General features: G+C 42.2%; 1 protein-coding gene and 1 long non-coding RNA gene across 5 annotated transcripts in view; both read left to right on the forward strand.

Annotated features, from left to right (window-relative positions):
* Nucleotides 1-1,211, forward strand: part of LOC116359601 (uncharacterized) — a 2,389-nt gene extending 1,178 nt beyond the window's left edge. For all 3 annotated transcript variants that reach the window (XR_004206709.1, XR_004206707.1, XR_004206708.1), the window contains exons 2-3: nt 101-145; nt 526-1,211. This is a non-coding gene — a long non-coding RNA (uncharacterized LOC116359601). The remainder of the gene's footprint in view (nt 1-100; nt 146-525) is intronic.
* Nucleotides 1,212-7,821: 6,610 nt separating this feature from the next.
* adamtsl3 (ADAMTS-like 3) overlaps nt 7,822-26,745 on the forward strand; it is a 184,959-nt gene continuing 166,035 nt past the window's right edge. The window contains exons 1-2 of one of the 2 annotated variants that reach the window (XM_031812497.1): nt 7,822-8,163; nt 9,059-9,174. In XM_031812497.1, the coding sequence (XP_031668357.1) occupies nt 9,106-9,174 (69 nt within the window). In that variant the 5' untranslated portion in view covers nt 7,822-8,163; nt 9,059-9,105. The remainder of the gene's footprint in view (nt 8,164-9,058; nt 9,175-26,745) is intronic. The other variant, XM_031812498.1, reaches the window with a different exon arrangement.

The following is a 26,745-nucleotide window of genomic DNA, read 5'->3' on the forward strand; positions in this document are numbered from 1 at the left end:
CTCCTTTGTGGACAGATTTTGTGCGGAGTAAACCCTCTTTCCTCTTTCTCTCTGTTGTGACATATGCAAAAATCTGAATAGAACATTGTAACATCCACAGGTTTTATGATGGGACAGGATCAATGGAGACCACACCTGGATGCTGGTAATGGAATCACACAACACAGGATTATCACACAATATATATTTTATTACAAAGATGTTTAAAATAGTACATAAGCTGTAGGGGCTGGCGGGCTTAGAATGGCAGGTTCAGTGTTTTCAATACAAAAGGCTGATATAATAATTTCAGTGTAACATGAGATATTCAATTATTCAGTAATGTAGCTTAGGCACAGCAAATGTCAAGATATCAAGTTCAGCAGAGCAAACTTCACACAACAGGTCTTGTAAGGTAGGGGCCTATTTCCAAAAGGGTCTCAATGTTGTAAACACTGAAAGTGCTTCATGCAATAAATAATCAAGCACTTGTACAATATAAATACATGAAAATATGTCCCATCTGATTACTGTCATTTGTCACAGCTCTCAAACTCTCCCGACTAAACCTGCTGTCTCTCATGGATCCCTCCAACTCTCAAACTCACTTGACTCAACATGCTGGCTCTCAGGGTCCCTCCAAATGCCTTCTACAAGAAGATGGAGGGGATCTTTGCGGATCATGGTTACCATGAGAAGAACTGAGAAGTTCAGACGTAAATTGGGAAACATGCTAAGGACTTACAAACAGGCCAAAGAACGTTGCCGGGAGACAGGCCAAGGGAGAACCACTTGGCTGTGTTTTGAGGTTAATGTCTCTCTGGTGCATAGGGTTATGATTAACACAATATGATCTTCAGGATTTCTTATTCCCCTCAGGTAATGAATGACATACAGTTTATAAATCATTCACTATTTATTCTAACAAAAGTTTAAACAAAAAAAAACATGTTTTGGTGTTCACACATGTATTTGTTTGATTTACAAAGTCTGAACAGGACCAAGAAAAACATCTACCGGTATACTGAAATTGAGATGGTTGGCTCTATTCTTATGCATTTCACTGTTCCTGTGCATGTGACAATAACACTTGAACTCAGAGGAGAAGGTGGTTCGAGACCTCAATGCTGGAGGGAGTGGCTGCCATGCAGCACATTCTTCAGCAGATGCTTATAAGTCAGAAAGAAAGGGTTACACTGTTGAAAAAGGAAAATAAATGATGCTTGACATTCCCTCTGGTCTGTCTTCACTATCCCAGGTGTTGTCCCATTATGTCTATTTGGAGTGTTCATCTCCTTTATGGTGTAACCATTGAACACCTCTAACAGCAGACATGCAGATGGTAAACTTGTTTCTAAAATGCTGCTTTCACTTTGTGAAAAGTATAACCCTTTAACCAGCCTGAGTGTGATGTTTCTTTGTCAACGATAGGCAGTCTGGATATGGAATCTTTATCCGATTTGAATCAGGCACAGGATGACAGGAGGTAGTTTGTTGAACCGAGGTTCCCAGACGGATTTGGGCATGAAACGATGCCTGTTAGACAGATCAGTTTCGTCATCTTCAAAAAATGCAGCCAGTTTCTATTGTCTGTGGTAGGAACTTATCTATGCGTAGTTGTGTCTTGCAGCCCCATGTAATGCCCAGCGTTGGAATAAATGACAAACCTCGTGGTAAAGTAATCTGAGCCAATGTCAGGCAGAAGTGACTGGAGTGGGCCCCTTGGCACCCAGATTGATGCGCTGGGGAACACTCGAGCCACCGTGTTGAACAAAAGGCCAACACGCTTGTTGTGGGGCTGAGTCGTGCCCTTGTCCTTGTTGTTAAGACCAAAGGACAGGATCACCTTCCTCACCTAGGGAAACATCCTTCCCTGTGGTCCCTCCCAACTTCCTGCCAGTAGGAAAGGAAGTCACTGGAAGCCCCCAAATGCACCACCCGTCTGATGTCGTCCACCTGGATGCCCATACCGAATGCCACTGTGGCCACCACACACCTGATGTCGTCCAGGCATAAGGATCCAGTGCTTCCCGAAGGCGGAAGTAAACTTCTGTGACCCGTTTAATGGTCCTGCAGTCATCAAAGACAAGTAATATCGGTACTGATTTGTTAATAATTCATTCCTACATACATTCCTACATGTCTTTTTTTACATGAAGGAATTGCCAATTGCATCATTTATAGTTACGACAGTGGATGTACTGTACTGCATGCTGCATAACACAACATTTCAGTGCCTCAAAAAGGGTGTAGGTTCCCTTGGACTCAACAAATCTGCAGTACACTATGACCTTGACCTCTTCTCTGCCACTTTCTCTCAATTTATCCACCAGCCATGGCCCCTCAACTATGATGTTGATGCTATGGACGGACAGTTAGATTTTGGGTCAGTCTTGGATCTGATGATACACAAGCCCAGTTGTATAGTTACTGTAGCATCCACATCATGGAACATGTGACAATGAAACATGCAATAATTTCACAATCATGGGCTGGACAACAGCACTGTATAAGCTATAACTAATAAAGGAGGAAGTAGCCACAATCACAGACTAGGAAGAACAGTCATCATCTCAACGGAGCTCATGGAGCGGTCCATGCGCTCAATGGACTCGGCCATCTTCTAGTGAGCATCAGGACGGGTGCTGAAATTATACTTCTTTCAGAAGGGATTTTGAGGTACTCCTCTCGAAAGGATGTGAGCCCCTGTTAAACAGACAGACAGACCAGTGGATGAGGATTTAGGAATTTGGCAGAGTATGCTTCAGAGATACATTCTTCTTCTTCATATGTCTGAGACATGCTATAATACAATTTAAAATAGTCATTCGGGTGCATTGGTCAAAGGCAAAATGATCCAAGTTTAGACCAGAAATGGTCTAAACTTGTGACCTATGTATTATAGCAGGCTCCTGCTACCTTATTTCACATGCTTTGGACATACATGAAATGTATTGATTTCTGTAAGTCCATTTCTGAGATGTTTTCCAAGGTACTGGAGAGGCCTATAGAACCTTCTGCCTTTGTTGCAGTGGAGACTCCTCAGAAGAGGAAGGGGAGGACCATCCTCCACAGTTCATTTCATAAAAATACATTTCAAAAGTCATTATTTTTAGATAAGACAATACTAAATATTTATTCACGTCACCAAATAATTCATTAAAACACACTGTTTTTCAATGAAGGTCTACAGAATCCTCAGCAGCACTCTGTAGGGTAGCACCATGGTATAGCCAGCAGACCGCTAGCTTCTGTCCTCTGGGTACATTGACTTCAATACAAAAGCTAGTAGGCTCATGGTTCTCACCCCGTTCTATAGACTTACACAGTAGTTATGACAACTTCCCGGAGGAGGTCTTCCAAACCGGTCAGAGCTCTTGCAGAATAAACTGACATGTTGTCCACCATATCAAAGGAGAGTGAGAGTGTATTTTTTTTCCACTTTCACTTTCTTGGCTAGCTAGTTTAGCCTACTCCAACACCAGGCTCAAACAGAGAGGGAGGCTATGTTAGCTAGCTGGCTATGGCTATCCAACAGAGAGGGAGGCTATGTTAGCTAGTTGGCTATGGCTATGGCTATACAACAGAGAGGGAGGCTATGTTAGCTAGATGGCTATGGCTATACAACAGAGAGGGAGGCTATGGTAGCTAGTTGGCTATGGCTGTCCAACAGAGAGGGAGGCTATGTTAGCTAGTTGGCTATGGCTGTCCAACAGAGAGGGAGGCTATGTTAGCTAGTTGGCTATGGCTATTCAACAGAGAGGGAGGCTATGTTAGCTAGTTGGCTATGGCTAATCAACAGAGAGGGAGGCTATGTTAGCTAGTTGGCTATGGCTGTCCAACACTGGAACTCTTCCAAATCAACATAAGCTTTTGGTTTTATTATTGCCAGCGGGGTGTAACGGCTAAACTGTACACTGTACTGCACCTGGGTGTAACGGCTAAACTGTACACTGTACTGCACCGGGGTGTGACGGCTAAACTGTACACTGTACTGCACTGGGGTGTGACGGCTAAACCGTACACTGTACTGCACCGGGGTGTGACGGCTAAACTGTACACTGTACTGCACCGGGGTGTGACGGCTAAACTGTACACTGTACTGCACCGGGGTGTGACGGCTAAACTGTACACTGTACTGCACCGGGGTGTAACGGCTAAACTGTACACTGTACTGCACCGGGTTGTAACGGCTAAACAGTACACTGTACTGCACCGGGGTGTAACGGCTAAACTGTACACTGTACTGCACCGGGGTGTAACGGCTAAACTGTACACTGTACTGCACCGGGGTGTAACGGCTAAACTGTACACTGTACTGCACCGGGGTGTAACTGCTAAACTGTACACTGTACTGCACCGGGGTGTAACGGCTAAACTGCTTGCTGCTGATTGTACACTGTACTGCATGATTGTAGTGGAGCTACGTTGACTATGACATGGCATGGATGTAGGGTGTGTGTAGAGGTTAGCAGGAGTTTTTTTTGCCTGGTCACAGACAGCTGATTTAAAGTCCAAAAGGGAAGGGAAAAAGTGAGAGGAGAGCACGTAGATAGATGCGAGAAGGAATTATATATATGGAATTATATATATACAATGAGCTGTTTGTATGTGGCTGCTATGAAAGTGGACTTTGTTCGCGTGTAATCAGGGCTGTATTCATTGCACCAATTATTTTGAAAAACTATTCTTAAACGGAAGCAAACAGGACGAAACCGGATAAACATATCTGAATTTGTCCAATAGAAACTCTCGTTTGCAACTGTTAGACTAATGCTTACACCCTAGATCAGCTAGATGCAGGCAAGAGTGTGAAAGTCAGTATTGAATGTGTCGCTCTCTGTCACCTAGATTACTCAAAATACTATCGACCTGTAAACTTTGATTCAGGCTAGGTTCTAGCAACCTCATGATCGTTATAGGGAAAATAACAGTATCATGTAGTCGCCTGAACCTATCGATGTTACATTGAACTGGGTGAATGGAATATGAATAACAGTCATCCAATATGCTGTAATAGAAATAAGGCCATGTTCATAAAAAAAGGTATAATCTCCCTCATCTTTAACTGCACCAATGGGCCACTGCTTTGTTCTATTATTGGGAGTGGCACCACAGGATTCCCCTCTGGACAGTTATATCTTTTTATATTTGACCTTTATTTAACTAGGCAAGTCAGTTAAGAACAAATTCTTATTTTCAATGACGGCCTAGTGGGTGGGTTAACTGCCTTGTTCAGAAGCAGAACGACAGATTTGTACCTTGTCAGCTCGTGGATTTGACCTTGCAACCTTCCGGTTACTAGTCCAATGCTCTAACCACTGTCAGCCATTGGATAAAGGAAGTCATGGTCATCTCAAGCTAGAGAAAAGGCACTATTCCCTAAAATTATCTGCAATTCAATTGTATGATATCTGGCAACTTTTCTTATCTTTTGTAGAAAACATGGACCTAGCTAATTTCACAACTGCATAAACGAACCCAAATTAGAATTTATATCACTATTTAGACTTTTATAGTATCTGTGTTTTTCATTATTTGATTATGTCACTTCCATTCTGTCATGCCTGTTTAATAAAAGTCTGGTATTCGGGTGGAGCTCTGTAGGAGCATGAGGGTTGGGGTGAGTTTGATGTGGTAACTTTGTGGCGCAGCTAATCATATACCGAGCACAACATAACGATTCTAAACAATATTAGTTGGTCGTTGTAATAATGGACAAGAGATCGGTGAAATGAGTTTGATCATTACATACTGTGTGCCCACTATGTGTCTGGCCTCGAGCTCCAAACACTGCTGAACATCTTACACCACGGTACTCAATAAACAATGACATAGTACCTATGCATTCATTATCATTTCTATGAGATTGTGACAGGATGAGAACAGTCACAGTCCCACTTGACAATAATTTGACAGTGGGAAAATTCTGGGTCATTTGGTTAATCAAACAGCAGAGGGAGACAAATCTCCAGAAAATAGCTCTGCAGCAATCGAGTGTAAAGGAGAAAGTATGTTTCAGATTGTCCCCCTGCACCAGCTGTGATCTTAGTAGAATGACTCGCACAAAAACTAGAAAAGCATACCACAAAAACTGTGGCAAGCCCAATACAGTATAGGAACAGAGGGTTTGTAATGTCCTAGTTCAATCAAAAGCCCCCAATTCTGTCTCAGCCTTTATTCCTGACCTCTCAATTACTGGCAAGCTGACTACCTCCTGACTGTCATGCCTAGGGTCAATACTAAAGGGGCACCTGTACTGTGGAATCATCCATTCATCCATCCACCTACCAATCCATTTGATCCATCTGTCTGTCCATCCATCCATCCCCCTATCTATCCAAGCTGTGAGTTTACAGGTAAGCACGCCAGAGTTACAAAGACAATAGGATCATTGGTTGAAAGTGAAGTGAGTTTGTAATACCCCAGTTCATCCATGTCCAAAGCCCTGCCCTGCCCTCACTCGTCTACCTTCCATCTTACTGCCCTCACGCGCTCATCTCTCCCTCCCATCTCACTGCCCTCACTCGTCTCCCTCCCATCTCACTGCCCTCATGCGCTCATCTCTCCCTTCCCCTCTCACTGCCCTCACTCGTCTCACTCTCTCATCTCTCCCTCCCCCTCTCACTGCCCTCACTCGTCTCACTCTCTCATCTCTCCCTCCCCCTCTCACTGCCCTCACTCGTCTCACTCTCTCATCTCTCCCTCCCATCTCACTGCCCTCATGCGCTCATCTCTCCCTTCCCCTCTCACTGCCCTCACTCGTCTCACTCTCTCATCTCTCCCTCCCCCTCTCACTGCCCTCACTCGTCTCACTCTCTCATCTCTCCCTCCCCCTCTCACTGCCCTCACTCGTCTCACTCTCTCATCTCTCCCTCCCATCTCACTGCCCTCACTCGTCTCACTCTCTCATCTCTCCCTCCCCCTCTCACTGCCCTCACTCGTCTCACTCTCTCATCTCTCCCTCCCCCTCTCACTGCCCTCACTCTCTCATCTCTCCCTCCCCCTCCCCCTCTCACTGCCCTATCTCCCCCTGTATCTCCCCTATGCTTTGCCAACATCTATTCCTCACCTCATAATAAAGGAGAACCTCCCCAGCATGTTGTAATAGCCACTTTGATCTGCCACACCACAGGGCATGGTGAGGGATGGCTGTAATACACCACTTCTCTACAGTGCCTGTATTAGGGCCAGGCGAGTGAGCAGCGGTGACAGCAACAGCATAAATGAGTCCAAAATGGCACCCTATTCGCTACTACTTTTAGCCAAGGCTCATAGGGTTCCGGTCAAAAGTGGTGTTCTATATAGGAGATAGGGTGTCATTTTAGATGTAGACAAAACTGTGCTGGAGTTTGCCTATCTGGGTTGATTAATTAAAGGCCCAAAATCACAGTGTGACAGTGGCACACAAGTTTACTAGGGAGGTCTTGAAACGTTATATTAGTTTGAGAATGAAAATGTGCCTGGGGTACGCAAGGAAAAAGACCTATGGAACTAGTTACAGTTCATACGGTTGGAAACTGGTGTACTGATAATATTTCCATTATCTTCATTCTTTACTGTTTGCCCCTTGTAATAAATGAGATGATGATGACTGCATGATGATTGTTAATCATGATGATGATGACCATGATGATTATTAGGATAATGATCTGAATGATGATGATGGTGAGGAGGAGGATTGTTGTTATTATAGTTATTATTAATGTGACGAAGATTAATATTATGATCATCATGATGATGATAACGATGTTGAAATCTACTGAGTAAACGTGAAGCTCGAACAAATCAACATAATCACGTACCCCTATTCTCCTGTAGCCGATTCTCAAATCCATATTGGCGATGGGACGAGGGCGGCAATCAGCTGCGCAGCGCTCTAACTTTGTCGGGTCATTATTTGAGCTCCATATCGCTACTTCCCAGTCGCGCTACATTTAGAGCGAGAGAAAGAGGGAGAGAATTCAGACTTTTATTGTGACTCCGTAGTAGGCCACAGCACAACGGGATATTTAGTTGTTGTGTGCGAATTAGTTGTGTATCGATTTGATACATCATATTTGACTGCGAGTTTTGGTTGCGGTTCTGAAATCGGGGAGTGTCGCGCCGGGTGGAAATCAGGTTTGAGGAATCGGTGGGATATGTTGATCTGTACATGAGCGCAGCGCATTCTTCCGAAAGAAGGTAACATTATATATCTGTTACATCGTACTGTCATTCTGTCCAGATGTCTGTGAAATATTTGGTGCCTGTGAATGGTCTCTATCGCGCCACATAATCAGTTTAACCAAGTGCAAGTTGATTATTTCAGCCTAAATATTGTTGTTGTTCTGGCATTTTATGTTTACAGAACACCGTTTACATTTAGAAATGCTCCGCGTCATCTTTTTGACACGGTAGACCTTCTCTGTCGCTGTTGGCAATATCGTTATTATTTTAAATACGTTTTATAGACACATGAACTGCCTGCTATACTGCCTTAGACATCGCTGAACTGTGTCATTAGAGCTACCCCTACCCTGCGGGAGCATCCTTCACTGTCTAGAATGAACTTTCGAGAAAGCGGGAGCCTATCTGACAAGTAGAATGAATTAGCTAGAAATCAATAATTGGCCAATGCTATTTCCAGCGGAGGGAAGTGCTTCTCCTAGGATTCCATCCATGTAGCGGTTGTGCTGTTACATGTGTCAGTTATCCAACAACTTTTCAGTACATCGTTATAATCACATTCATGCAATATTGAACCCTGATACCCAAAGAAATTACCTACCTAGTGTCATTCATAGTAATTTACAGACGCATATATGCCAATATCTCTATTTGTTATAGGCTATACATTCAATCTCAATCTGATTCCTTCTATTTAGGCTAATTTATACAATCTAACTTTATCATCGGTGACAGCTGATCGCCTATTCCTGTATTTTCACACATGTTTTTGCAACATCACTGTATTGTGTAAGTATTAGACTGGCCATAATAATATTTTGATTTGATGGGAAGAGCGGTGCACCTTCTGGGTTTTTGCCTTTCTCTCCCCTGTCTTGACACTGACTGAAACATGTGCTCCCTATCCCAGGCTGCACCTCACCAACACATAACAGCACGTTTAACCGCGGAGCTAAGATGAAACCACTCCTGTTCCTGCTCTGGGAGACTGGGATAGCTCTCTCTCTGCTCTACTCGACTGCACAGGTACTGTACCATTCACATGGTGGCATGTAAATAAACGTTTGATTCCATTTGATATGGCACAGTGTTTCCGAAATTGTGGGTAGGGCCCGCTAATTGGACGAGGAGGCCACCCACTGTGGAGTTGTAAAACTTAATGTAAAGTGTGATGCTTGTTCAACCCTGAAAAAGGCCCTGGGTTCCAGAACGTTGGTTCTGTTATAAATGATTGGGAGTGATGAAGGGTGCATCTCAGTTGTATTTCCTTAATTCTTTGAGTCTGATGTCCTCACCTCCTTCTCAAAGCATTTATTTTTTATTTATTTTATTTTACCTTTATTTAACCAGGTAGGCAAGTTGAGAACAAGTTCTCATTTACAATTGCGACCTGGCCAAGATAAAGCAAAGCAGTTCGACAGATAAAACGACACAGAGTTACACATGGAGTAAAAACAAACATACAGTCAATAATGCAGTATAAACAAGTCTATATACAATGTGAGGTGAGAAGGGAGGTAAAGGCAAAAAAGGCCATGATGGCAAAGTAAATACAATATAGCAAGTAAAATACTGGAATGGTAGTTTTGCAATGGAAGAATGTGCAAAGTAGAAATAAAAAATAATGGGGTGCAAAGGAGCAAAATAAATAAATAAATTAAAATTAAATACAGTTGGGAAAGAGGTAGTTGTTTGGGCTAAATTATAGGTGGGCTATGTACAGGTGCAGTAATCTGTGAGCTGCTCTGACAGTTGGTGCTTAAAGCTAGTGAGGGAGATAAGTGTTTCCAGTTTCAGAGATTTTTGTAGTTCGTTCCAGTCATTGGCAGCAGAGAACTGGAAGGAGAGGCGGCCAAAGAAAGAATTGGTTTTGGGGGTGACTAGAGAGATATACCTGCTGGAGCGTGTGCTACAGGTGGGAGATGCTATGGTGACCAGCGAGCTGAGATAAGGGGGGACTTTACCTAGCAGGGTCTTGTAGATGACATGGAGCCAGTGGGTTTGGCGACGAGTATGAAGCGAGGGCCAGCCAACGAGAGCGTACAGGTCGCAATGGTGGGTAGTATATGGGGCTTTGGTGATAAAACGGATTGCACTGTGATAGACTGCATCCAATTTGTTGAGTAGGGTATTGGAGGCTATTTTGTAAATGACATCGCCAAAGTCGAGGATTGGTAGGATGGTCAGTTTTACAAGGGTATGTTTGGCAGCATGAGTGAAGGATGCTTTGTTGCGAAATAGGAAGCCAATTCTAGATTTAACTTTGGATTGGAGATGTTTGATATGGGTCTGGAAGGAGAGTTTACAGTCTAACCAGACACCTAAGTATTTGTAGTTGTCCACGTATTCTAAGTCAGAGCCGTCCAGAGTAGTGATGTTGGACAGGCGGGTAGGTGCAGGTAGCGATCGGTTGAAGAGCATGCATTTAGTTTTACTTGTATTTAAGAGCAATTGGAGGCCACGGAAGGAGAGTTGTATGGCATTGAAGCTTGCCTGGAGGGTTGTTAACACAGTGTCCAAAGAAGGGCCGGAGCATGTTGGAGGAGAAGGTCTGAGGGGAGAACCTCCCCCCTGGTCACAGATGTCAGTTCAACGTCTAGTTTTGATTTACATTTGGTTGAGTTGTCAACTAACGTCAATTCAATGTTCAAATTCACTCAGTGTATTTAGGTTAAAAGTTGGGTGAAAAAATGATGAAATTCCCCACATTCATGACTTTTTACAAATCCAATCAGTGTGAGTCAACGTCATCAAATTGCAATTTGAGGTTGAAATGATGTAGAAACAACAATGATTCAACCAGTTCTTGCCCAGTGGGTCAGATCTTCTGCAATGCGTTTTGAAAAGGAGACAAGGATGTGAGAAATCAAGCAAAGACCAGATTAACCCGTAGATTGTCTCACTTTCTTTGTTTTTTCAAATTGATGGTCAGTATATAGTCTGCACCTTGTCAACTATGTGGGGGTGTGCCTCTCTTCCAAATGACACTCCGTTCCCTATGTAGTTTACACTACTTAGTAATGCACAATATAGTTTACACTACTAAGTAGTGCACTATATAGGGAAAACGGTACCGTTTGGGACACACAGATGGTCACATCTCGAAGCTCTTGTTCCTGGCTATTTCAGCCTATACAGGTGTGTGGCTATTATTATAGATGTGTGTAGTACATATTATTGTAGATGTGTGTAGTACATATTATTGTAAATGTGTGTAGTACATATTATTGTAGATGTGTGGAGTACATATTATTGTAGATGTGTGTAGTACATATTATTGTAGATGTGTGGAGTACATATTATTGTAGATGTGTGGAGTACATATTATTGTAGATGTGTGGAGTACATATTATTGTAGATGTGTGGAGTACATATTATTGTAGATGTGTGTAGTACATATTATTGTAGATGTGTGGAGTACATATTATTGTAGATGTGTGTAGTACATATTATTATAGATGTGTGTAGTACATATTATTGTAGATGTGTGTAGTACATATTATTGTAGATGTGTGTAGTACATCGCTATGGGACAGTTGGAGGATGTTCGTCTGCCTGGCTATGTGTCTATTTGGAGCCAGCTGAATTGAATGTCACCTCTCTTTATGAGGATCAACCCTCTAAAGCCCTAAGGTTGATATATATATATATATAGTGATTATACTAGTGGGTTGTAGTGGTGTCTAATACACACACATAAACATACACGCGCGCACACACACACACACACACACACACACACACACACACACACACACACACACACACACACACACACACACACACACACACACACACACACACACACACACACACACACACACACACACACACACACACACACACACACACACACACACACACACACACACACACACACACACACACACACACACACACAGGCTGCTGAGGGCCAGGTGATAACAGAGATCTGTTGGGCTCTGCCACTGAGTGGTGAGGCCTTTATTTAGGATAAGGGATGCATCCCAAATGGGTCACTGGTCAAAAGTAGTGCACTTTATAAAATAGGGTACCATTTGGCATGCAGACAAGGCTTGCTAGTTAACATGTAGTAAGCTAGTGTCTGAAAACAGATGGAGCACACTGAAACCTGAATCTGCTAGTTGACTGTGATGTTGGACACGCTGCTTTAGGCTTCTACAGGAGACCAAAATAGAGTTGGAAGTCTGTTTGATGATTTGTTTGTATAACATGCTGGTATTTGTATTTACATGTTGTCTGTATGTAGTAAAGGGAATTACCTATAGAGATTAGAATAACTTTGAGTCTCCTCTCCTCTCTAGTGTTGATTCAGGTTTCCCAATAGCCCAATGTAGGGCCCCTTTACAGCACTTGTAATTGTCTGGTTTCTGAAAGATGTGTCTGTCTTATAGGTCCAGTCCTGCATTTCATTTCTGTCTGTATGTGAGTGTAACACGTAGAGCCGTTGCGTGGGTAGTAAGTCAGAACAATGAAAGCCACCAGTGTCGTGAGGACAGGCGTGTCTGCTAAGGCTCTCTCCTAGTTCCCAGCCCTCTCACTCATCTGCTCATACAATTAGACCCTGAATCTGGTGCCTAACCTCTTAGTGACCACGGCCCTGACACACACACACACCTGCACGCATGGACACACACAGACACACACATGGATGCAATAGACAACAAGGAATCCACAGAGTCGACCAATTGGATCCTGGTCTAAGTGTGCAGCACCATCATTGTTGGCTCAATAACCCCCATTTTTTATTTAACATTGTTATCAGGAAATATTCCAAAAGTATGTAAATCAGCTCTTGTGCTGCCACTTCATAAGGGCAGGGATAGTAGTGATCTTAATTATTATCACCCCATTTCAAGGCTTCCTTTTCTAGTTAAGATTATTGAATCCTTGGTAAATGTAGAACTTTGCTCTTTTTTGTCTGAGAAATGAATTTAGAATGTAAACCTCACAGGGTTCAGGCCTGGACAGAGCACTATTACAGCAACCACTCTAGTAGTGAATGATCTTGTCAATGCTTTACACACTACAATGAAATGTGCTGCTTTGTTTGTGGACCCGTCAAACACTTTTGATACTGTTGATCATGCTATTATATACGTTTTCCTCAATAGGCCTGAGCTCTGTCGCCTGTTCATGGTTTCAGGATTATCTTAGTGACAGAACTCAGGATGTTGTGATTGATGCGGTTAAGTCTGAATTTCTTGAAGTATGTAAAGCTGTACCACAGGGGTTGATTTTGGGTCCTGCTCTCTTCACTATTTACTGTATACAAACCATTGGTCAGTCTGTTAAAAATGGTGAACTTCATCTATATGCAGATGATAGTATTATGTCTGCTACTGCCCGACTTGATCTGACTGTTGATCTGACTGTTGATCTGACTGTTTGATCTGGCTGTTGATCAGGCTGTTGATCTGGCTGTTTGATCTGGCTGTTGATTTGAATGTTGATCTGGCTGTTGATCTGGCTGTTTGATCTGGCTGTTGATCTGAATGTTGATCTGGCTGTTCATCTGGCTGTTGATCTGACTGTTGATCTGGCTGTTTGATCTGGCTGTTGATTTGAATGTTGATCTGGCTGTTGATCTGGCTGTTTGATCTGGCTGTTGATCTGAATGTTGATCTGGCTGTTGATCTGACTGTTGATCTGGCTGTTTGATCTGGCTGTTGATTTGAATGTTGATCTGGCTGTTGATCTGGCTGTTTGATCTGGCTGTTGATCTGAATGTTGATCTGACTGTTGATCTGACTATTGATCTGGCTGTTGATCTGACTGTTGATCTGAATGTTGATCTGACTGTTGATCTGGCTGTGTATCTGGCTGTATCTAAACTACAGTCAGCTTTTAGAGCTATGCAGGAATCCCTTGCTGATTTAAAACTTGAAAACTAAATACATACTGTTTTGAAACTCTCTCAGAATGTTTCAGAAGACCTACATGTTCACTCTTTAGATGTTTCTCCAATCAAACGTGTTCCCGCATATAAATACTTATGTCTTTGAAATTTTAAAAACATAGATGAACTGGTTAAGAAGCTAAGATTTAAAGTTGTCTTTTTCTACAGAAACAGATGGTGCCTTTCTCTAAGCAGTAGGAAGCAGATCATTCAGTCAACCTTTTTATCAGTTCTTGTTTATGCAGCTGCTACTACACTTAAACCTTTGGATATCATCTACCGTAGTGCCTTTGTTTTGTTACAGGTGAAGGTTTTAATACTCATCACTGTATCATCCTGTATCAAAAGGTTGGCTGGACTTGGCTAAAGACCCGTAGGTCTCTACATTACTCCCTTTATGTTTACAAGGCCCAAATTCATAAACTTCCATCTTATCTAACTTTGCTTTTGAAGTATAGACACCTGAGTTGCCTAATCCTTTCATGTGATTGGTTAACTGTTGAGGTTCCTAGGGTCTCCACAGAGCGAGGTAAATCTGCTTTTAGTGTTAATGCACCGTATGGCTGGAACAAAATTCTAAATACTTTTAATCTTGATGTTCTGGTGCCGTTCTGATTGGGGACTTATTGTGGAGGAATGTCTTTTTTTTCTGGGTGATTTGTGATGTTTTATTTGAATGTGTATAGTTTGGGTGTAATTTGTTGTTGTAAATACATTGCATTTTCAAAAGAGACCCACATCTCAATATGTTGTCCCTAAAGGTTAAATAAAAAATAATAATATGGATAGATACATATGTACACATGACTGCTCTCACACACACACACACACACACACACACACACACACACACACACACACACACACACACACACACACACACACACACACACACACACACACACACACACACACACACACACACACACACACACACACACACACACACACACGGATGCATACTCACATAGGCAGGCACATGCACTCAGGTAGGCTTTCCCTCTCTCTCCTTCTCTCTTTCCCTCTCTCTCTCTTCTCTCTTTCTCTCACACACAGCTGCCAGGGGTCTTTCACCGGCCACACCTGTGGCTTAGCCTCCCTCTGTGACCAGTGGAACAGAGGCTCACACAGGCTCTGTGTGTGTGAGTGTGAGTGTGAGTGAGTGAGAGTGAGAGAGAGAGAGAGAGAGAGAGAGAGAGAGAGAGAGAGAGAGAGAGTCTCCTAGGGAACAGATGGAGGAGAACACATTATATCAGCTGAGTGCTTTAGCAGATAGCATGTCCAGGTTTATTTGTAATTCTGTTGAGTTCATGTCTCCATAATATATCAGTTGTCCATTCCCCCACTTTATCTCTCACACACACACACACACACACTCCAACTGTGCCTCTCTCTTAGCTGCATATCGCCCCAGTAATGAGTTAACTGCATAAAACGACGTGCTAAACTCCTTAAAGTCTCTTAAAAGTGCTGATTTCACCACATTTGTGATCACGTGTCGCTGTAAATACTGCTGCTGACAGGAGCAAGGGACACAGCTTGCTCAGTCAGAGCACCGGCCTCCAGAATGCTGCAGTGATTTGTGAGTTAGACCTCAAAACACTTCTCTTTCTCCCCTAAACGCTGTTTTCCTGGACCCAGAGTAGCCCTTTCCAGCAGTCAATGACCAAAAGCGCCCTCTTTGGCCTCATGGGTGGAATGTTATTACTTTTTCATAATTTCATAATTATTGAAGATACTTTTTTTTACGACATCTGGTGTGTCAATGTCAAACAGTTTTGTTATATTTCAGTCTTCTGTGATCTATATAAAGTGTAATATTGGGATGTTATACATTTCAACTATATCTGACATGGTACATTTTTATTTTTATTTTTTATTAGTCCATAACCATGTGTGTGAGGTGTATACTTTTGTTTCAAAGTAGATTTGCGTAACACTACAAATAATCTCTCTGTGTGGCCCTGATTTAGCCCACTGCAGTAATTGAAGAAGGCATCTATTTATCCTTCAAAAGTTTAACTCATTTAAACTTTTTTCTTTAAAAAAACCACACAAAAAACAGACTAATTACGGATGGTCTGTTGCCGGTCAACGTATGAGCCCCATACCGTCTTGGGCTCAATGTTAGTCTCCATTTTTTACGGAATTCGTGACTGATACAAAATCTCTGAATCTCTGTGTGGCCCGCTGTAATCTACTCCTGACCTGTACTATAATGTAAACTCAATGGAGAATGTCCACTGAAAGTGTTTTTCTGTTGAAGCGTGAGGGAAAGATTCAACTTGGTGGTGGAATGTTTTGGGCATTGGACAGTAGAGTCAGTCAGCCAGCCAGCCAGCCAGCCAGATAGCCAGTCAGTCAGGTCAAATGAGGATTGGTAGGGTGGAGGGTTATGGGGGCTGTAGTTAGGGAAGGGTGGGGAGTTATGGGGGCTGTAGTTAGTAGGTCCATGCTTGGCTGGGTGTCCGCCTGGATTATGACAAGCAGATGTGGGATTAGACTCACGCTTGATTGGCTTTTATTGTTGCCGTGGTTTTCTAGAGGTGCTGTAAGACTTAGAGCTCTGCTTTCCTCCTCTTCAATTTCTCTCTTTCTCTTGATCTCTCTCTCGATCTCTCTCTCCTTCTTTCAGTGTCACTCTTTCTCTGTCTCTATCTCTCTATCCCCCCTTTCTCTCTCTCTGTAACCTCTTTCCTGTCTCTGTCTCTGTCTTTCCTGTATCTCTCCCTTCCCCTGTTTCTCCCTGTCTCTATCTCTCTATCCCCCCTTTCTCGCTCTCTGTAATCTCTTTCCTGTCTCTGTCATTGTCTTTCCTGTATCTCTCTCTCTCTCCCTCCCCCTTTTTCTCTCTCTCTGAGGTTACTGAGTACAAAAGTTCACTACTGGTATTGCGCTGTTAGTCAGGCATCCATTTTGACAGATTTAGCTCAGGTCAACAGGTCAACACTTTGTTGTTGTGTTCATTGGCAACAGAAAATAGTGAGAAGACTGTGTGTGGTGTGTGTGTGTGTGTGTGTGTGTGTGTGTGTGTGTGTGTGTGTGTGTGTGTGTGTGTGTGTGTGGTGTGTGTGTGTGTGTGTGTGTATAGACTCAGGAATAGAAGAATAGACGGTAGAGGTCGACCGATTAATCGGAATGGCCGATTAATTAGGGACGATTTCAAGTTTTCATAACAATCGGAGATCGGTATTTTTGGACGCAGATTTTTGCAGATGACGTTTATTTTTTATTCCATCTTTATGTAACTAGGCAAGTCAGTTAAGAACACATTCTTATTTTCAATGACGGCCTAGGAACAGTGGGTTAACTGCCTTGTTCAGGGGCAGAAAGACAGATTTTTACCTTGTCAGCTCGGGGATTCAATCTTGCAACCTTACGGTTAACTAGTCCAACGCTCTAACCACCTGCCTCACGAGGATCCCACCTGTTACGCGAATGCAGTAAGAAGCCAAGGTAAGTTGCTAGCTAGCATTAAACTTAATCAATCATAATCACTAGTTATAACTACACATGGTTGATGGTATTACTAGTTTATCTAGCGTGTCCTGCATTGCATATAATCGATGCAGTGTGCATTCGCAAAAAAGGACTGTCGTTGCTCCAACGTGTATCTAACCATAAACATCAATGCCTTTCTTAAAATCAATACACAGAAGTATATCTTTTTAAACCTGCATATTTAGCTAAAAGAAATCCAGGTTAGCAGGCAATATTAACCAGGTGAAATTGTGTCACTTCTCTTGCGTTCATTGCATGCAGAGTCAGGGTATATGCAACAGTTTGGGCCGCCTGGCTCATTGCGTACTAATTTGCCAGAATTTTACGTAATTATGACATAACATTGAAGGTTGTGCAATGTAACAGCAATATTTAGACTTAGAGATGCCACCCGTTAGATAAAATACGGAACGGTTCCGTATTTCACTGAAAGAATAAATGTTTTGTTTTCAAGATGATAGTTTCCGGATTTGACCATATTAATGGTCGTATTTCTGTGTGTTATTATGTTATAATTAAGTCTATGATTTGATAGAGCAGTCTGACTGAGCGGTGGTAGGCACGAGCAGGCTCGTAAGCATTCATTCAAACAGCACTTTAGTGCGTTTTGCCAGCAGCTCTTCGCCATGCTTCAAGCATTGCGCTGTTTATGACTTCAAGCCTATCAACTCCCGAGATGAGGCTGGTGTAACCGATGTGAAATGGCTAGCTAGTTAGCGAGGTCTGCGCTAATAGCATTTCAATAGCGTTTCAATAGCGTCACTTGCTCTGAGTCTGCATGGGTAACGCTGCTTCAAGGGTGGCTGTTGTCAATGTGTTCCTGTTTCGAGCCCAGGTAGCGGCGAGGAGAAGGATGGAAGCTATACTGTTACACTGGCAATACTAAAGTGCCTATAAGAATATCCAATAGTCAAAGGTATATGAAATACAAATCGTATAGAGAGAAATGGTCCTATAATTCCTATAATAACTACAACCTAAAACTTCTTACCTGGGAATATTGAAAACTCATGTTAAAAGGAACCACCAGCTTTCATATGTTCTCATGTTCTGAGCAAGGAACTTAAACGGTAGCTTTCTTACATGGCACATATTGCACTTTTACTTTCTTCTCCAACACTTTGTTTTTGCATTATTTGAACCAAATTGAATATGTTTCATTATTTATTTGAGGCTAAATTGATTTTATTCATTTGAATAAGTGTCATTCAGTATTGTTGTAATTGTCATTATTACAAATACATTTTAAAAATCGTCCGATTAATTGGTATCGGCTTTTTTTGGTCCTCCAATAATCGGTACCAGTATCGGCATTGAAAGATTATAAGCGGTCGACCTCTAATAGACGGGCACATGGCTGTTATCTCCCTCTGACGATGGTGTTGGGGTAACAGCTACGTAATCACAGGGTGTTCTTCTAGGAGCCTTCCTGACATCAACACCTTCTCTCTGTAGTGGAGGGAGACTCAAAACACTCAGAGGGTATTAGCACTGCTAACGCGTTTTCTCCAAAGACTACTTTCTGGTGAGCAGGTATCCACGTTGTCGCACCACAGAGATTTTCATTGCAATCCAGTGAAGGATACACAGTATGTGTGCTAGAGACTGTAGCTGCCCTGTAGGCAGAGGAGGGTGGGGTGGGAGTGGTGTTCCCATGGCTCCTGTTTGGATACAGAGGGGTTAAGGGGGCACACAGTAACCACATTGTGTTTGAACAGCTGTCTGTTACAAACAACAGACTGAGTGATGACAGGAAGTCACCTGGGAGGTCAACAGGAAGAGGAAGTGGTCAGGGGTAGATTTGATGTCACTCTATACTGTGATAAAGGCACAAAGGAGAAATGGCTTTCACAATAAAAACCATGGAAATCCCTGAGGGAGATGGTCTCTGTGTGGGTTATAGAGGGAATAGTATGTTAACTTGTTATTATCCATTAATGCAGGTTTTCAAAGCAGTCTCAGCGTGAATCTCCCTATATCAACCCCTCCCTCCCTCTCTTTCTCTCAACATGTCAACCTCTCCTTCCCTCCGTCCCTCCCACTTTTTCTCTCAACATGTCAACCTCTCCATCCCTCCGTCCCTCCCACTTTTTCTCTCACCATGTCAACCTCTCCCTTCCTCTCTACCTCTTTTCCTCTTAACATGGGAGGAAACTCACTGATGAGGAGATTTAGCAGTTCACAGAAACATCGCGTGTGCTGTTAGCTGACTCTGTTGTGACTCTTATCTTGGTTTGGGTGGATTCTACCATGGGTTCATGGTATTGCACTGGGGCCATAAGACCTACTCTTTATAGTAGGGGTACACTTGGTGTAGTGGGTGTGTTAGGGTGTAGTGTTGTTGATTCACCACAAGTGTGTGTGTTAGTCTACAGTGTATTTGTGTGTTACTATGCAAGCTTGGAGTGTGTTGTCAATCTTGTGCTGAGGCCCCTAACACCACAATTCAGTGTTAGCATGTTGTCAATCTTCTACAGGGGCCCCTATAACCCAATTTTGATTCCCTTGGAAGCTATCCATCTTTGATTCTGCCATGCAAACTGCCCTGGCAGCCACAGGCACCAGTCCTTCACAAATTGGACTCCATTAGATCCTTGCAGGCGATAGCATTAGCGCTAGCGTCGTCGCTAGCCAGTCTCTCAGTGTCAATGATTAGCATGGATTTCACAGCTCTGTTCAAAGGGGAAACCCAAAACCCTGGCGCAGGATGATAATAGTAAGTGTAATCTGGAGTACAATCTGGAGTAATGTAATTTTGACCATGTGGCTGGGCTAGTGACGGCGGCTAGCCTAGCGTGTCTTAGCGTGTTTTGTGTTATCGCCGTTGTCCTTGTTTATTCACAGTTTGGCTCCTGTTTATTTTTCGGTAGTGGATTCATTACGTCTCGGAATGTCGTTATCAAGACGAGTCTTGCTGGTGAATTTCCTTTCTGTGGTTTATTATTGATATTACTCCAGCCCCGGCTGACTCTCTCTCACAGCTGTATGTGTGCCTGCGTGTGTGCATGTGTGTATGTGCGTGCATGTGTACGTACGTGTGTGTGTGTGTTTCAGCCATCCATTTAGCAAAACTCTTTCCCGGCCAAGGAACAAAATCATTTTCACGTGTGGGTGTTATTAAAGGGACAGTGCAGTCAATTCTCCTGTTTTTTAATGATATTTCCACACATGAAAATTATGACAATGCACTTTTAGTGTAAGAGCTTTAAAAAGAAAAACACCTGGAATTTTAGCCTGTTCCTGAGGGGAGGGAATTTTTGACCCACAGCATGACATCACAATCACACCTGATTATTCTGATTATTTGCATATGTGTCCTCCTACATTAAAGGGGTAAGCGGGGTAGCCTGTTAAACTGTGAGTGGTTGTTTTGGACGATGTACAGTACACCTGTGGTACCCACTCTGTTCATTTCAGTCGGTAAATAGAAAGGGACATATCATTTAAAAGCTACAGCACTTGTCTTTTTGATAATGAAACTCAAACCTTACTACTGGCAATGTCATAAGAATCCCCCCCCCCCTTCATATTCATAGAGTATGCAATTTAGGTCAAGTCACGAAAAGTGCAAAAATGTTGCATGCATGGAAAATGCCATTTGGGGTGCCATGTGGGACACAGATTGCTTTTACATCTTGTGGTGGAACAGTTAACACACCAGCTGCCTGTGGGCCCTGGTCAAATGTAGTGCCCTATATAGGGAATAGAGTGACATCTGGGACTCAGCAAAGAACTATGAACTCTGGAGGATAGCAAACTAATGTTCCCTAATAAAAGACACATAGTGAAGGGATACGAGGCGAGGCAGAGGTAGTGGTTCTCACATACTGTTTGTAGGGCTTGTGTATGGATCAGTGGGTGAGGAGGTGTAGAAGTTCATAGCAGATTAGCTAACTCCCTCTCTGCCTGTTTATTGAAATATCTGCCCATGTCTGTTTCTCAACCTCCGATCTGTGGACAGTTTATGTCGCAGGGATGGTACTCATCGGTCCCTCAGATGGTAGACTGACAATCTCTATACTTGTTACAGTGATCGAAACAAAGTATTTGATCCCTTGCTGATTTTCTATGTTTGCCCACTGACAAAGAAAGGATCAGTCTATCATGTTAATGGTAGGTTTATTTGAAGAGTGTCCACAAAAGCAATCAATCAGATTCCAAACTCTCCACCATGGCCAAGACAAAGGGCTCTCGAAGGATGTCAGGGACAAGATTGTAGACCTACACAAGGCTGGAATGGGCTACAAGATCATCGCCAAGCAGCTTGGTGAGAAGGTGACAACAGTTGGTGTGATTATTTGCAAATGGAAGAAACACATAAGAACTGTCAATCTCCCTCAGCCTGGGGCTCCATGCAAGATCTCACCTCGTGGAGTTGCAATGATCATGAGAACGGTGAGGAATCAGCCCAGAACTACACAGGAGGATCTTGTCAATGATCTCAAGGCAGCTGGTACCATAGTCACCAAGAAAACAATTGGTAACACACTACGCGGTGAAGGACTGACATCCTGCAGAGCCCGCAAGGTCCCCCTGCTCAAGAAAGCACATATACATGCCCGTCTGAAGTTTGCCAATGAACATCTGAATGATTCAGAGGACAACTGGGGGAAAGTGTTGTGGTCAGATGAGACCAAAATGGAGCTCTTTGGCATCAACTCAACTCACCGTGTTTGGAGGAGGAGGAATGCTGCCTATGACTCCAAGAACACCATCCCCACCGTCAAACATGGAGGTGGAAACATTATGCTTTGGGGGTGTTTTTCTGCTAAGTGGACAGGACAACTTCACCGCATCAAAGGGACGATAGACGGGGCCATGTACAGTCAAATCTTGGGTGAGAACCTCCTTCCCTCATCCAGGGCATTGAAAATGGGTTGTGGATGGGTATTCCAGCACGACAATGACCCAAAACACACAGCCAAGGCAATAAAGGAGTGGCTCAAGAAGAAGCACATTAAGGTCATGGAGTGGCCTAGCCAGACTCAAGACCTTAATCCCAAAGAAAATCTGTGGAGGGAGCTGAAGGTTCGAGTTGCCAAACGTCAGCCTCGAAACTTTAATGACTTGGAGAAGATCTGCAAAGAGGAGTGGGACAAAATCCCTCCTGTGATGTGTGCAAACCTGGTGGCCAACTACAAGAAACGTCTGACCTCTGTGATTGCCAACAAGGGTTTTGCCACCAAGTACTAAGTCATGTTTTGCAGAGGGGTCAAATACTTATTTCCCTCATTAAAATGCAAATCAATTTATAACATTTTTGACATGTGTTTTTCTGGATCTTTTTGGTATTATGTCTCTCACTGTTCAAATAAACCTACCATTAAAATTATAGACTGATCATTTGTTTGTCAGTGGGCAACCGTACAAAATCAGCAGGGGATCAAATACTTTTTTCCCTCACTGTATGTAAATGCCTCCTCCAAGAAGAAAATACCCTTGCAGGTAGGGTTATACATTTTGGGGAATATTCAGAGGTGGAAACTTTCCCTGGGAATTAACAGAAATATATGCAAATTAATTGTTAATACCATTTAAATGTTTTTTTTTTTTTGCACTGGCTATATTTACCATATCATATAGAGACCGACACATAAACCTTTTACCTTATCATAAGTAGACATAATTTAAAATGATTAAACCCTTACAATAGAAATAAAAACAACATTTTTGTTACGAATTGAACTTGAATTAAATGAGTTGACTCTTCACATTGGTGATTTCACTGAACAACAAAAGAAAGGGAATATTGAATGAACCCCAATGATCCATCGCATCTCCCAAAAATGTTTTCAACATACATTTGTAAAATGATGAACTACAACTTTGGTTGTCTTCCTCAGGCTTCCTTGTCTTCTCCCTGGACCTCCTCAATGTCCACCTCTTGAACATCAGACTCTGAGACCTCATCTTCACTGTCACTTTCCAACCTTGTTGAGGATGGCTCGTTGTCAGGCTCAAAAAGACACACATTTGCACTGTATTATAGGGATGTAAAATAAAAAAATAAAAGTTAATCGCAGGATTTGCAATTTTCAAATTCTTAATTTGCTCGAATTAAGCTGTAATTTAAGATTTTCTTACAAAAAAGCATTAAAAGAATATTGACGTCCTGATTTTTCTGAAAGTGATGGTTAGCAACATTAGGTAAATTGAGAAAGCACACTTTTGTTAACCTCAATGTCAACTTGTTTAATTATTCCTTGCCCATGAACATTCAACCTCTCATCAGAGATGATTGCAATACAGTCTGCTTTCTCTATGATTTGCTTGACCTTCACTTGAACTCTGTTGAACTCTGCATCCTGCAAATGTGTAGATAAAGCATGTCTTGTTGGAGGGGTGTATGCTGGGCAAAGAACATTCAGAAATCTCTTCCAATACACATTGCCTGTGAGCATCAGAGGTGAACCAGTTGCATACACAGCTCGAGCAAGATATTCATCAGCATTTCTCTGACTACGTTCCTCCATTGAGTCAAAAAAACTTCTGATTCCAGGAGGACCATGAGCTGTTGCTATCGATAAGGTGTCTGATTCATCATTTTCACCTTGAATAGAAGTAGAGGGACTTTTGTCAGAGGTTGCTTGTTGTGAGCGCTGAGGGAACTTTATGCACTTGGCTAGATGATTCTGCATCTTTGTTGCATTCTTCACAAATTATTTGCCACAGTATTTGCAAATGTACACAGCTTTTCCTTCTACATTAGCTGCAGTGAAATGTCTCCACACATCAGATAGTGCCCGTGGCATTTTCCTGTGAAGATTAGAAGAAAAAAAAATAAGTAAAAAATTCCATGTACAGATAAATAGTTAAGCAGATAGATTTAACAACTTTCTTTATAAGATAAATCTTTTAAAATGAAACATGTATGGAAACAGGTGAATTAACACTCCTCAGTTAAGAAGCTCAAGCAAGTTAAAATCCACATGGTAGCAAAAACTAACTAGCAGAAATTGTTAACAAGTTAGAAATAATTTAAACACACTTTGCTGTAGGCTACTATTTACTAGATAACAAAAAATCATGTCATATAAAATATATTCACCCCACCCAGTATTGTAATCAAAACTTACCAGAAAGCATGTAGTCCTTGGATTAGACAGTGTAGTAGTGTGGGTTCAATAGCATCTCATTAGTGTGCAAGATTTTGAGAATAAGCTCTCTGTACATGTGATGGAAGAGTGCACTGCACATGTGATGGAAGAATGCACTGTGCATGCAGAGGGTTGTAAATTCCATTGAATTAGGGATAGTTTAACCAAAATATGCCACAAGACCTAGAATTGCCTTATGTGTATCCCATAAAAAAGGTTCACTGTTATAAGCAATATTTTGGGGAACATTTCCAGAAAATGTCCTAACATTTCCCGGAAAGTTTCCAACCCTATGCAACCCTACTTGCAGGTCTCTGCTATAGAATAGTTATTACAGCACATCTAGTATGGTACCAAACTAGGCTGCTCTGCCTGCTCCCTCATCTTCTCTCTAATGCAGGTTCAATGTCAGCAGCCCTGGTATTTGAGCCAAAGCTGTGATACCAAAGAGTGAAAAGATCACTTTCTGTCCTCACACCTCAGGCACCAGTCACCTCTTCACCCCACAGCTGAACCTCTACTGAGGACTGCTCTACGGCCAACCCTGTGGCCTGCATGGGCCAATGTGTGTGTGGTGTGTATGTGAGGTGTGTGTGTGTGGCCTGCATGGGCCAATGTGTGTGTGTGTGTGTATGTGAGGTGTGTGTGTGGTGTGTGGTGTATGTGAGGTGTGTGTGTGAGGAGCAAGTCACAGGCTTGTGTGAAAGACTCTTTCATTCACATGGACAGTGTATCCATTCAGTCTCCTCTCAGCTGCAAACACACTGGCTCCATTTCCACTCTGGGTTCTCTGCCAATCAGCTGGTTGGAATCTGTTTCTCTCTCCTCTCTGTCACTGTCTATCTGATTTATCTCACTCTACCCCCCCCCCCCCCCCCACCGATTCCACCGATTCGGCCACGTATGCAATCTCCAGAATGATTAAATCAATGATTTAAAGTTACAGTTGCACTTCAGTTTATGTGACAAAATAACAAAGTATACTGTAGATAATCATTGTACCATCTAAACTGCTGTGAAGTATATTTTCCATAACCAAAAATATTGTTAATTCAGCTGCTTGATGCTGGTGTACAAAACAGAAAGTAAAAAATGCAAAAACAAAATGGGAAGCATGGAAATGGCACACGTAGAACATATCTACCGCTTCTTAGACTTGCTATATAACTCAATTTCTATGTGAATTTGGTTGGTGTTCCCAAAAAGTTATATATTGCCACTTTAAAACTTCTAAATGAACATTTTAAAGAAGTATCATCATGTAGAATAGAATAGAACTGTATTATTCCCACAACTAACAATCAGCACAGAACACACATTTGGGAGGAGCACAGCGTAGGGCGTCATTACAGAAAGCAAACCTTTTAATAATAGTTTTTATTTAAATTGATCAAAGTCAACAACAACAAAAACTACATATATATATATATTATAGGGATGTAAAATAAATAAAAAAATAGAGTTAATCGCAGGATTTGCAATGTTCAAATTCTTAATTTGCTCGAATTAAGCTGTAATTTAAGATTTTCTTACAAAAAAGCATTAAAAGAATATTGACGTCCTGATTTTTCTGAAGTGATGGTTAGCAACATTAGGTAAATTGAGAAAGCACACTTTTGTTAACCTCAATGTCAACTTGTTTTTAGATTGCTTTGTTGGTTTTAAGCTGTATATATTATGTATTTGGGATGTTTTCAGTGTATTTTGAGTGCTTTCAGGCAATGCAAGTTATCGCGTAAAAAAAAATGATGCACAGAAATTACAAGAAGTTAATTTAAGTTATGTGATTAACTCTGACAGCCCTAATTATTTATGGTAATTCTTAATATTTTTTTCCCAATGAGTTTCCCCCTCATCTGATCGACACATGTCCCTCAAACCTTTATAATCCGATTGTCATAGGGTTGGATGGGATGCCTCATGATATCACTCTCGCCTGAGGCCTTTAGTCCAAACTGGTATCTGTATCACCCTGTTCACCCTGTAGCCTGTTCTGCAGGACAACTTTGTCTTTGGTTTTTGGAATGTCTTTGCATATCCATGCTCTGTAGTCACATCTAGGTTAGGTGTGGAGTAGATGCCTCTCCTATCAACTTGCCC

This window comes from Oncorhynchus kisutch, unplaced genomic scaffold (genome assembly GCF_002021735.2).
Source record: "Oncorhynchus kisutch isolate 150728-3 unplaced genomic scaffold, Okis_V2 Okis03b-Okis08b_hom, whole genome shotgun sequence".
Classification (NCBI taxonomy): Eukaryota; Metazoa; Chordata; class Actinopteri; order Salmoniformes; family Salmonidae; genus Oncorhynchus; species Oncorhynchus kisutch.